Source organism: Ursus maritimus, unplaced genomic scaffold (genome assembly GCF_017311325.1).
Source record: "Ursus maritimus isolate PB19 unplaced genomic scaffold, ASM1731132v1 scaffold_2, whole genome shotgun sequence".
Lineage (NCBI taxonomy): Eukaryota > Metazoa > Chordata > Mammalia > Carnivora > Ursidae > Ursus > Ursus maritimus.
Genome location: NW_024424452.1, coordinates 98,607,672 through 98,621,587, shown reverse-complemented (window position 1 = coordinate 98,621,587; position 13,916 = coordinate 98,607,672). Strand labels below are relative to the sequence as shown.

Here is a 13,916-nt window from a genome sequence, read left to right as displayed (position 1 = left end):
TGTACTCCACACTAATAGCTTTATTTTTCCTAACTGCAGAGACAAAAGTGGATAATTTGACACCTTATTTTGATTTCACCCACTGATGTATATTGAAAACATTAAATTTATCATCTGGATTTTTTTCCCTAATTTTTGTTGTACCAGTTAGTAAGAAGTTGGCATAAGGTGTGTAAGCTAATAAGAAGAATGCCACACAAATGAATGAGAGCTAAAATGCAATTCTAGACTATACAGCAGTCTTGTAAGTATTTCTAAAGTTTCCACTGGCTAGAAAAACAATCAAAATCCTTAAAATCTCAAAATGGATCTTGCTGAAAGAATTTCATTCACACAATGACTGTTAATGATAGCTATATCAGCACAACATAAATTTGAAAATGTCTACTATTGCCCAATTTAAAATTGGACAGAAGTAAATAATCACATTAGATCAATTACATTTTGTGTAATACTGAAATGTAAAAAAAAAAGAAGAAGAAGAAAAAGAAAAAGAACGAGATAAGTAATGGCTCAAACTGCACGGAAGTAATGTTGTTTCTGGCTAAGTAGAAGAATTAAAGCCTTTTTGAGAAATTTAGATCTGTATTATTTGAAAAAAAATTCACTTAGAAATATAATAACAATAAAGGAAAATTCCCAGAGGCATAAGTCTATAGTCAGTAAAACTGGATGTGGATTAAAAAATTGATTCATGAATTTAATAGTAATTATAAAAATTGAATGAAAAGTAATGCTATTGAACATTAGTTCAGTAAAATTGTTTTAATGAAAAAATTGGTAATGATTTAATCAAGCTATATAAAAAATACTCAGGGAATTAACTTGGCTTAATAGAGTTTTGTTTTCTGTGAGAGCTGTTCTCAAGGAAAACTCCTAAATGTAGGTATATTCTAATGAAATGTTTATTTTCTTAAACATCCTTGGGATCAAAATCATGGGATCAGTAAATTCTCTATCCAATAGGGAGCCACTGAAGGAAAGATGTACAAAGGCGAGTTTTGCCTTTTACAGAGATTATCCTAGTAGAGATAGGTAGGAGCACACTAGGGACTGAAGGGAGGCAAGATTGCAGGCTATTACGATAAGAAAGGATAAGAATCTCTAACAAAGAGTTGGATTTACAAGCTATTTAAGAGGTAGAATCCAGAGTAGCCTGAAAAATCCCTAAAACAGGGGATGCAGAGTTAAAAGAACCCAAAGTTCTCTAAGGATTTATTCCTTTACCACATAGCCTTAAACTGTATCTCCTCCGAGTCTCTTAAAGGAAGAGATGTGATTTGGAATCGTGTGTCAACGATAAAGAGCTACGTGCTGTGATTTTACAGGATCATGTAAATACAATATATAAATTGGCAGGATATCTCATAGTTTTCAAAGCATTTTCACAAATATTCTCACCACCTTTTTTTTTTTTTTGACAGAGAGAGACAGCCAGGGAAAGAGGGAACACAAGCAGGGGGAGTGGGAGAGGAAGAAGCAGGCTCCCAGTGGAGGAGCCTGATGCGGGGCTCGATCCCAGAATGCCAGGATCACGCCCTGAGCCAAAGGCAGACGACTGAGCCACCCAGGCGCCCCACAAATATTCTCATTTTTAATGCTTACAGCACTTTATAGATGAGGACACTGTGTATTGAAAATGGAAAGTGATTTGAATTGAGGTCATATAATTCATAGAATTAGATTTTTAAAATGCTTCTCGATCCAAATGCCATCTCCAACACAGAATGGCACCTGACTCATTTCCTATGATGCTTAGTATTTCTTTTACCAGTGAACAAGTTACTGTTTTTTTTTCTTTAAGTGGAGATATTTAAAATATGGTGACCACACTTCATGGCCATGATATCGTCCCTTTGCTATCATCTCTTAACTTCATAATTATTTATATAGGACTCTAATCTATTTTCATGACTACCAGGACAACTTATTATTACTGATATTTACAAGGCAGAGTTTCTTCTTGCATATCAGTGCATTTTGTTAAGTTTGCTAGAGTAACGTTCGTGTTCTAATACATGTGAGTGTGATGCTGAGTTGCCCTTTGCTCTGGATTTGTGCTCCAGTGTTAGCAGATCAGCTTTTTGGAGGGCTGATGATTTCCCCTCAGCTGTTCACATTTCGGTTGGAAGTAGTTTTTTTTAAATATATGAATGGCAATAATTTTCATTGGAATATCATTGCATGTAGTTATGATTTTATCACACATGCAGTATATATAGGAGAAAATGAAGTTTTAGTAAAATAACTTTTTCGTTTCAGGTATCTGGGGCTCATTTTTAGTAGGAAATAAATGTTTCATCTTTAAACGTGCATATATATAGCTAAGCACCATGGAAGATGTGAAAGTTGTTTGAGCAGATCTTCAGTAACGAGTCTAATGAAAACATTGAAAATCTTGCTGATTATCTTTTCAGAGGTCAATCAGTTGAAGACATGAATGCACATGGAAGGTTTTATGTATTTCACTGACATCGACTTTATGTGTATTTATGCCAAAGTTTTGTTTCTTTCTTTATCTTTTCTTCTTTTTGTTATTATTCCTGAACACACAATACTCTGCTTACAGTAGCCACGCCCCAGACTCTCGACAGACTGAAATTGAAGTAGCACCTTGACATAGAAAAATGAATGCATATTAAAAATTATAAGCAATGATTAGATATTTTCTCATCTAAATATTGGTTATGGCCATGCACACAAAAAATGTCTATATATTTCAGTATCATGTAGAAATAGATATCACATCATATGGCTAAATGAACAACTTGCAATATTTCATTTTTTTCTTCATCCTTCCCTACAGAGTATTATCTTTACGTGTATAAAAGTCATAGCACTAATCCTTTAGTGATAGGCACATAGTATGGAGTGGGGTATCTAATACTGACACAGCTATTTAGACTAGACTGAAATTAAGTTTAAAGTAAGATTAAGTTCAATTTCCATCCCGATTTTCTCCTGTGTAAAGATTGCCATAAATTTATAAGATTACTGAAAAAAATCAAAGGTGTTCGGTGATGACAAATTTCTTTCTCTGCACCAGGGTGACTTACATGTACATGACCTGTACAGAAAACCTTGTGTGTGTTAACACTGTGCTTCCACCAACAAGTCTAATCAGCCTAACTATAAATCTCTGCTTTTTACCTACTCAAACTGAAATTCATTATCACAATATCTAGTAAGAAATGATGCCCAGACTCCCAACAAACTTTCTGTGTGCACAGAATGCAATTTATAGAGTGAGCCCTGAAAATAGTCCCACGACACTACCAGTGTCTAGGGCTGTACTTGCAAGGACTGGACCTGACTCCATGTGTTTTGTCCCCATGTTAGATGAGTATCTCCTCCCTCGCCTGATTCCTTACTTTTCTTCCTAGGGTCATCTGTATCTGAAGAACAAAACTAACCCACCAAATGAAATGCCATTAGCAAAAATGTCCAAAGAGTAGGCCAAGAAAAATTTAGGAATAACATTCTTGAACTATGGATTTTTAAGAAATTAGGAAGGTCTTCCAGATAAGAGGGAGAATAGGGAGATGAAAGAAGGAAATAGCAAGATAATAATAATAATAATAATAATAATAATAATAATAATAATAATAATAAATTAAATTTTTAAAAAGGGAAAACCTATGAAGATTCAGATCCAAAATTATTTTATTTAATCTTGATGACATTGTCTAACTCCCGCTATCCTTCTACTTTGCCTCTGGCTAATTTTTTCATCTCATGTTTCTCTCTTGCTCTGTCCTCTATTTCTGAATTTTTTTGTATTCTTCCTCTTTCTCCTTCATTATTATAATCTTTAGTTTTGTCAAAAAACACCCATTACTTTTTTAGTGTCTGGTAAGAATTGAGGTTCAGATGATACAGAAAAGGCATAAGACATCATTTGTGTGTGCACACAGGTTATAATGGAAGTAAGTGCACTGATTGGTAAATAATAATACTAAATCCACCACCAGCAACTAATTGAAATAGTATGTGAAAAATGCCACGGAAAGGTGGCAAAAAGTGTACAGTTTCAGTGGAGATATTTTGTGGCATGAGTGACAGAAGAAAACATTCAAGAGGAAATAGAACTTGCACAGAGCCTTCGAGGTCCTGAGGAAGTGTAGCCAAGCAGAATGTTGAAACTGCCTCTTGTGGGTTAATGAATCATACAAGAAAAAAGAAAAACCACTCTCTGCCCCCCTGCCCAGCTCCAGGCACAGCTCCTAGCTCATTGGTGAACTCGGTGGCTCTGGCAAGGAGTACACCAAAGGCAATGAGAAGAGATCAGAGAGGTTTTTTTCTTCTTTTTATTTTATATTTTTAAGGTGTAGAGTATAGAAAGAAATGGATGAGACTGCAGATAGATTAGGAAACTATAATAATATTCCAGGTAAAAAATGATAAAGGCATGAATTAAGGCGATGTCAATGGAGATGAAGAAGCAGGAAAAAATTTTATAGGTTATTAAAAAGTAAAATTATAAGACTTGAGGAACATTTAAATATATTTCAGATTTTTTTCTTTTCCTTTTTTTTGTTTTTTTCACCTCGAGGAATGAGTCTGCAGATGGGAAATCAGGATCATCAATACATAGCAGGTAATGATAGGAACTCTGAGCAGAGAAAACAAGAAAAGAACTGGCCAACGATTAAAGCCCCTAAAACTCCAATATTTAAAAGTAGATAAATATGAAGAACCAAAAGATAGAAAAGTAGGTATGTGTGTTTGTGTGTTTTATATAATTCACACATAAACACTAGAATATATATATGTGTGTATCGGTATATGTATAATTTATACAAAGAGTGTAGAAATACCTATATTCCTATACTAGTTAATTGTCACTGGTGAAAGGATATCAAGTAGCCCAGAACAGAGAACAGAACTAGCTCAACCCAGCCACTCTGCCCCTCTACTTAATTATATAGAACAGGAGAGGAAAAGGAAAGACACACTCCTAAGTCCACCTTACCCTTTCTCAAACAAAGTACATTTCAAAATCTAGCAATGATAAGGATCACAGGCGAATTTTTAGAAAAGTACTTGTAAAATTTTCGTAGAGAATGATGTTCATACCCACAAATCTCTAAATCGTGGAGTATTTAAAACCTAATAAGACCCTTATGAAATTCAGTTCATAATTTGTATTAAAAGCCTGAGATGTGCAAGGCATAATATATGTTTGTAACATGAACTATTTCTTTTAATACAGCTGGGAAAATGGAGAGTTATGACCAGGATATGAATCCAAACCGTTATGACTCATAACTCACATAATATAACTCATATACTCTAGCTGGTATGTTATAGACTGATAGATTTGCCTAACTTGACACCTTTTTTAGAGTCAGAGAACACTCATCTCTACCTGCATTCGCAAAACTATCATTGTCCCCTAAAATTATTTAGAAATGTTCAACAAAGTTTTCCGGTTATCATGGCAAAGAGTTACAGAGCAAAGAGGTCACAAACTGTTGCGTAAAACTCAACCCAGCACTGTTGCCATGGCAGTTTAAGTTTGCCTTGCCTGTATGTGTATTTTAGGTATTGAATAACACATCTGAACTGTGCATATATTTATCCATTAATTGACGTCTCTCTACATTTGGCTCTGGCTTTTTATTCCTTTAGAGTACACAATATAAATTTGATGCCCAAAAGCCTAATGCTTCCTGTGATCACTAAACTCAATTGTAATACATTAAAATCAGCATACAATCAAACTCATCTGTTGCTAATAAAGAAAAATATATAATTTAGAACATTAATAACTTCCCAAATCATACACTGAATCACAAAATGTTTCTCAGAACTTAAAAGGATGATAAGTAAGATTTGCAGACACAGGTGATTATATTTATATATTAAATAAGATTTGCAGACACACATGATTAGATTCTTCTAGGGTTTTTTTCAAAAATAAGTATAAATTTCAGGAAGACTATCAATGCCTTTTAGAAAGATTATTGTTCTCAATATTTATGTAAGCAATTGAAGAAAAACTTGATCTTTCAAAATAAATCTATGTGTATCTATCCACTTATTTAAGAACAAATTGTTCAGCACAATTGATTTAAAGGTTTTCTGGATAATTTTATACTCTCTTATTTTGATAAAAAATTGAAAGATATTTCTTTTGGTAAAAATCCTTAATAGAGTGGGTTGAAATTTTTGTGGTGATTTGCTCTGTGTCCTACAAATATTTCAGTGTCTCTTTGTGCTCATTTAGAAATGCTTTGCAACAGTTCTTGAGTGGGAATTTTAATGAATATTCACTCTGATTTAGGATAATGTACATATTATCACCCGGTTAAAATCATTATTCATTATAATTTGGTTTTGGTTATGAAAGCTAACTTTACAGGGAAGGTAACTTAATAAACATTTTCCGTACTAAGACAAAATGCTGTATCTATCTAAAAATATTTAACCCATCTTTGCAGTTAAAAATGAAACAGTATCTTACACTGCTTTCCATTCCTTGGTTACACAAAATAGCAACTGACAATGTAACAAGTTGGAGAGGTAGCTACCGCCTTGCCTTTTAGAGGAAAGAAGAGTGGTGGAAAGTCAAAAACAGATTTCAAAATCAATTCCAGTAAGCGAAACTTTTAAAAAGCATTTTCCCCTTTTTTTAAAGCTTATTTAGAATTTCTACAAAAATGCCATTTTCAATGTTCTTTCCATAATGAAGTACAGCTTTTAGATACTACAATTGAAGGAGTAATATTAAATATCGATTTATTAGTTACATTTAACAATCAACGGAAATGCAGTCATGACCCAAACCGAAACTATTCAAGAAATGTCCATTAAATAGATAATAAATATACCAAGATCTTCAGTTTAAATGAGTACTTGAGATTCCCCATTAACATTTTCCTATAGAATACAGCATTTGTATGACTCTTAAGAGTTTAAATATTTTTTGTCTCATCAAAATTCTAATATTTACCCATCACCCAGGAAGGGCGGTGGCCCCGTAAAAATTTCCGAAGCAAATAATCATTAAAATGGTTAGGAAGAAACCAAAAACTTGTTTTAAGACACATTCTGTGCTAAGAATATGCATAAAATTAGTATTTTTTAAATACCCAAATGTATTATTTCAAACTATCATATAGCTAACTATTCAATAAAAATATTTCAAAATTTGAGGAAGCAAACTCCAGTTCAAAAAGAAAGAGTAGCTTACGGACAACCAAAGCCACATTATGACTTTTAAGAAATCATTTTTTATTGAAAGGCTGAAAATTCACTTACTTTGTCATTAGGATTTCTTTAGACTTTCATAAACTTATGTTCACATATTTGAGGGTTAAGTAACAACATTGCTTTTGTAATATCCTTGAACAGTTTGTAAACAAAGATACGGATAGACAGCGTTTCTTTTAAATTGTGATATTTTCCCAAAACATTTATGCCTTTTTGAACAGTAACAATGTATTCTGTCACGTAGCAAGACTTGTCTCTCTGGGCTACAAAAACCTTGACCATTTTATACTGAGCTTCCTCATTTCCAATCACCAACTCTTAACTTATTTTTATGTCTATTTCCAACCCATGTCCCTCCACAAGGAAAAAAAAATAACTAAGGATATATTAATATATTTGTACTTACCTGTAACAAACACTCCTGTATCCAGAAAGGCAAAGCCAAATGCCAAAAGTTTAAGCCACAAATACATGGTCATATCTGGAAATCGGCCGTATTCCTATGAAACAGCATGCGTCCTTCTGAAAGGCAAAATAATAGTTATCTCTGCAAAAGGTTTTCTTTGTGAAACTGAGTCAAAAATAAAAGAAATGAATGCATACTCTTTGCTGTTGTCTTATCAGACAGGGAGCAATTTCCTCCTCTGCTACCCTAAGAACAAACCACTTTGCTAGCTGCACAAACTGCTAGGTAGTGATGTCAGATTCGGTTTTACTAACTTCTTCAAAAATACTGTCAAAAATCCTCTTTGCAGGAAGTCAAGAAAGTTGTTCAAAGTCAGTGCAAAAGCATCTTACTTCCTTAATTCAAGTAATTAGACCAAGTTAGTAGGCCTTTTAAAAGATTTTTTCCTTCAAGGAAGATGTTTTTTAAGTCTCAAAAAAAAAAAAAAAACTCCCTTACAGTATTCATTACAATTTTAAAAAAACACATCCACACCCCAAAATAATCAGTAATTCTCTTACCCAAGAGATGATAAAACAGATTCAGGGTGGATATACCAAAATGAGGTTGGCAAGATGACACACTGATTGAATTAGTAGAAAATACCTGTATTTGACTCAAAATGACCAAGTGAACAAATAAACACCTATCTGGTTATTTTTTGCAGCCAATATCATTTATGAGGAAGACATTCAAACCCCACCAATAGAAGGGTGTTAGCAGTCAGACCTATTTTCTATGCAAAAGCACTCTCAGAAAGCTTACCAGCTTTGCGCCAAATCTTTCACGGATATCGTCGTGGGGCTAGCAATGGAATCAGAAAGTCATGTCTACAGGAGCAAATCCTGCTTCAAAAAAAGGAAGCTTCTGTGACTTGAGAGGTCTCTAATGCTGTTGATGAGGGAAAGAAGAGCAATGAAATTGAGAGCTGGGGTTTTTATTGTTGTTTTTACAAAAGCTACCCCCTTTCCCCCCTCAGCGATACACTCCCAATCTTTTTGATTACAAAACAGCAAATTAATATACAGCACTCTTCACGATTCTGATGGTGTTCTTAGCAAGTCCATTGATTAGGAAAATGCATCCTGGCAAAAAGCCACTATTAATTCAGTAACACAATTAAATATATTGGTATCATTATCACAATATCCGATTCATTTAAAATGAATAATGCACATGTGCACAGGCACTATGATTTGAGCCACATAAGATACTTAAGGGACTTAGAGACAAACAGAACCTTTGCAGTAACTTTACAATCCTTGGTTAGAAAGCACTATGGAAGGTTTGTTGTGCTTCGGTGAATAGATCTTTTCATATTTATGAACTCATTGTTTTACTGTCACTGGCTACTGGGAACTGCAGAGCCAAATTTGCACACCTCCCCTTTGAGCAAATGAAAATAATCCCACATCTGAAATTCTGAATAAAAACATGATCATGAGACTTTTGGTATGATTTTGATTTTATTTTGATTATTACCATAACTAACGTACTGGGCTGTTGCTACGTCCAGGAATATGTTAGGATTTTAATTGAGTCATCTACTTTGTACAACAGTGCTTGAGACAAATAATGTTATTATTCCCCATTTTACCCACATAGTTCAGGGTGTTTAGGTGTATGTCCAAATTCTCACAGCTAAGAAGTAGACAAGTTATGTTTTGAACCCTCTCTAAGTTTCATGTTACTTTCCTTTCTTGCTTTACTAACCTTCTTCATTTTTCTCACTTCTTTCCCCGACCTTTTTTACTATATATTTTTAAAATTTTTAATCTCTAAAAGATAGAACATTGATTCCATAAAAATGATGTTGTTCTCCTTTTGCAAGTGTCTTCTTAAATAAAATAGCTGTGAATATAGGCACTGCTCTTCTGAAGGTAAGCTTAATGAGAAATATGTCTCAGGAGTCACAAATTCAAGTACTCAGTTATCGAGCCTATTTCTCCAAATACACTTGCAATGGAAAACTATCCAGAGGTTAGCTTTAAATATCTGTAAGCAAATATTCGTCTTCTCTTAGCTTTCTATTATGGCAGCATATTTGGCAAAACTAGAGGCCAGGAAGAGAGTGCATGACATTCAAGGGAGTTAAGTATAAGAAGTATGCTCTATAATAAACTTAAGATAGGAGGGCTTTAGAAGCCTTAAAGAGATATTTTTAAAGGGACTTTGCAGGTCATCACTTGGAAGAAACAGTAAGAATTTAGATTAAATCCCATTTTAAACAAGTGGGCGGAGAAATTCTACCCAAGAAACACTGAGATTAATTAGCCACCCATGAGTTGAATTGTATGTTTTTTTTAATGTATTAAAATCGAATCTAGTATCTACAGGAAATATTAGGCTTTGGGTAGCAAAATTTATACTGTATACTACAAAGGTATAAAGAAATAGAGCCTAATGTAGACAGCAATGGGTAAATGTGTGCTCAGTTCAGATAGTCTCAGAATGCAGGCAATGGTGAGCCAGAGGATTGATATCCCTGAGATACAAACTGTTAGGAGGGGGACAAGAAGGAAGAGCCTAGTGGTTTGCTGGGGGAAAGAGCACAGCTCGCCTTTGATGGTGGACAGCACTGGCTTATCCAGGCAGGAGTCTGGTTAGTAGCTGGCCTTTCCCCAGGGCATCTGAGGAAATCTCTGCTTTATCATGTATGGGCCTAGCTTCCAAGCCCTAGACAGGAGGAGCAGAACACCCCCATAGAAAGAGGACTATTTGTGACAAACGGATGTGATCTACTCTCTTGATTCTGAGAGAGTGGGCAGGCTGCTGATAAATTTATATATTTAAGAACAACTAAGGCTAGGAAGGGAACAGGAAACAACATCAGAATTTAAAGGTAGTAAAGAGTGTGGTACTTCTGGAGTGGTTGAAATAGTATGTATCCAGAATAGTCACAACGCTTGATCAATAAAATTTTAAAATAATCATAGCTGATTAATTTATAATAGATATTAAAAACTGTAATATTAAATAAGTAAATAATATTTTATTTAAGTTAATCACCATTTCCCAAATATTTCAGTCACATATAATAAAGGTGATGTAAAGAACAGAGGAGCATCTGGGTGGCACAGTAAGTTGAGCGTCCGACTCTTCGTTTCAGCTCAGGTCGTGATCTCAGGGTGGTGAGATTAAGACCCGAGTCAAGCTCCAAGATTAGCATGGAACCCGCTTAAGGCTTTCTCTCCTTCTCCCTCTGCCCTTCCCCACACTCCCTCTTCCTCCTCTCGAGCGCACTCTTTCTCTCAAATAAAGACATTTTTTTTTAAAAAAAAGATAGAAACAGATTACATGAGATTAACTGCAGAAGCAGACATTATCCATTCACTCATTCAACAAGTATATAGCTATCTCCTAGTAATAAGACAGCTATTTCTTTAATATGAAGAAAGAATGGTGAGCAAGAACAGATATGCTCCCTCCCTACAGTGGAAGAGACAATGATTAATTAACTAATCTCCGTGACAATTCGGCACACAGGACGTACTTGATGTTATGATTTAAGCATATAATGGGGTATTTGGTCTAGTTGTGAGGTGACGTTTGCCTGAAATAAAAAGCAATGAAGGTAGACCTAAAAAAAATAATAGAAGTTGAATGGGCATGGGGAGAAAAGAAAAGAGCATTCCCGGCAGACAGAACCATATACTGAAAGAAGGAGAGTGTGTCCAAGGAACCAAAGAGACATGTGTCGCTGGCATAAGGAGAAGCAGAGCCTGGAATGTTACAACATACAAAGGTATCAAATCAACACATCATATACCTTAAACTTCCACCATGTTATACATCAATTATGTCTCAATTTTTTTAAAAAAGGGGACATAAAAAAAGAAAGAAAGAAACAACAACAAGAACAACAAAACACGTGTGGCTTCAGAGGAGATGATAGCCAAACTTTGCTAGGCTTTGTGGTTCTGAGATTTAACATTATCTTCAGAGACACTGGGAGCTATTGAAACTTTTTCAGCATTATTCTTGGATCTTCTTGCGAATGATATCCATATTGCCAGATCTTCTAGAGCACTTACTTCTCTAGTCTCATCTTATGTGATTTCTCAGGAGCATTAAGTATGGTTAGCCTCTCCTTCAGTCCTCCTCTTTCACCAGTTTCCAAAACACAGTTGCCTCCTGATTTGTCTTGACCCTCACTGTCTTCACCTTAGCAGCTGCCATGTTGAGTCCTGTTCCTCTACCTGATTTCTAAGTATTGTGATACATTGAGCTCGGTTCTGGGTCTACTTCTCCCTTCCTGGGTGAGCTCTTTCTTGCTGATGACTCACAGGTAATATAGCTCCAGCCAGATCCACAGTTCAGGTTTGGTATTGCCACACAGCCAACTCAATGAAATGTGAACGTCTTCTTTAAACCTGCTCTAACTCCCAATCTTATCCATATCTGCAAATGTACCAACATATATCAAATAATTTATGCTAGAAACCTTAGTGTTATTTTTTATTTCTCCTGTTCTGTCACAATTGCATTCAATTTATTCTATCTACACTATCTTAACTATACTCTGTTTCCAATTATATCACTTGGGACCAAGCCACCATCACTGTTGAAACAGCATTTTAACTGATCTTCAAGCTTCTATCTTATCTCCCTCCTTATTTTTCCTCCATGGAGCAATAGACTTGATCTTTTCTAAATACAAATCAAATTGTGATAGATCCTTAAAACCTCTCAATGATTTTCCACTTTACATGTTGAATAAAATCCAGCTTTGGTACACATTTCTCAACTCATGTAATGCCCCTTTCCACCTTGTTCACACTAAACTCTGGCCCTTCCATGTTCTTTTCTATTTCAAAATCATGTTTGTTTTTTCCAAATCTAGGGACATGTCTGTTTATTCATAGCCACCTTCTGCACTAAAACATAAACCTACATCCTGGATGGTAAACCATGAGGTTTAAATGATGTTTATTACAGTGGTCGCCATAAGTGATATTTGTTGAATGCATGCATGCATGAATGAATGAATGAATGAATGAAAAGACTTACATATGAAGCTGTGGTGTGGCCAACATATTGGGAGTTGGCAACTGTAGGGCCAGCAAAATGGTTGGGAAGCTTTGCTTTAGTACAGATAAGGGGTGATGGCAGTAGAAATGTTTACCAATAAAATAAATGACTGAATTAACACCAGCAATTATAAAATTTAGGACATACTGTTATCAATTACCAAAATATTATAAGAGCACAAAAGAGGGACTACTACATTTTTATGATTTGCTCTAAAAATACATTCTTGCATTCTGCCATTTTGCCTTTTGAAAATTTAGGTATTGAGCAAAGAAATCCATGTTACTTGATAAATCCGCCCCTCTGTCTTTGTGTAAAATGCAAATCCAGACAAAAATAAGTCTCATCAGCATCAAGCTGCTTAAGGGGGGAGCTGGCACTGTTTTAACAGGTGTTCTTACTCTGAGTACCAGAACTTTAACTCTCCTAGTGAACTTAGATAAACCTGGTCTATGTTATTCCTATACATCCATACCAACTGAAACACAAAATATAATACTGATGTCTATGTATTTTTTCCTCGTGGTTAAGAAATAGTTAAACCTGAATTCTAGCAAGTATTAAATTTCTCTAATACGGAGCTAATCATACTACCTCAGTGTTGCTTTCAGAACCAAATTAATTAATGAAGCAAGCATCCAATTAATATGGTAAACACACTGGGTTAGAATTAAAAGCATATACAAGAGAATATATATTCTATTCCTCTAACCAGCACCAAGAAAAAAGAGAAATAGAGACCCAAAGGAGGGAAGGAGAGGAGCTCCCCTTGGACCTGACCCTATCAGTTCCCTTCTGCAAATCACACAGGCAGAGTTCTAATAGAGGTGAAGGAATTAAATTGAATATGAGATAGAAGGGTTTGATTTGCTGGAACAAACCTTTTTTTGTACCTAAAAGTAATTAGAAGTTATGAGAACTGCTCTGTGTATTGTTAAGACACGAGAAAAGGAAATTCACTCTTCTGTTTTCTTTAATTGACTTAAAGGCACTGTCAATTGCAAGATGTATCCTGATTTCGGTGATGTTAGAATGTATTCTATAAAATGTGCATCTTGGAATCAATGGAATGCAGCAGGATAGCTGACCAGTGGCCAGAGAAAAGGACAATGATTTTGTTTATATCTGAGTGAGTTCAGACTGTTTAATAAATGGGTAATGTATGTATGTATGTATATATATATATATATATATACACACACACACACACATATGTGTATATATA

General features: G+C 34.9%; 1 protein-coding gene across 8 annotated transcripts in view; it reads right to left on the bottom strand.

Annotated features, from left to right (window-relative positions):
* PTPRC (protein tyrosine phosphatase receptor type C) overlaps positions 1 to 13,916 on the bottom strand; it is a 138,263-nt gene that overhangs the window by 112,504 nt on the left and 11,843 nt on the right. For 2 of the 8 annotated variants that reach the window (XM_008685091.2, XM_040636419.1), the window contains exons 1-2: positions 7,819 to 8,060; positions 7,622 to 7,737 (exon numbers count right to left, since the gene is read on the bottom strand). In XM_008685091.2, coding sequence (XP_008683313.1) covers positions 7,622 to 7,694 — 73 coding nt within the window. In that variant the 5' untranslated portion in view covers positions 7,695 to 7,737; positions 7,819 to 8,060. Of the gene's footprint in view, positions 1 to 7,621; positions 7,738 to 7,818; positions 8,063 to 8,181; positions 8,323 to 8,425; positions 8,552 to 13,916 lie in introns of those variants that run through there. The other 6 variants (XM_008685093.2, XM_008685094.2, XM_040636416.1 and 3 more) reach the window with 5 other exon arrangements.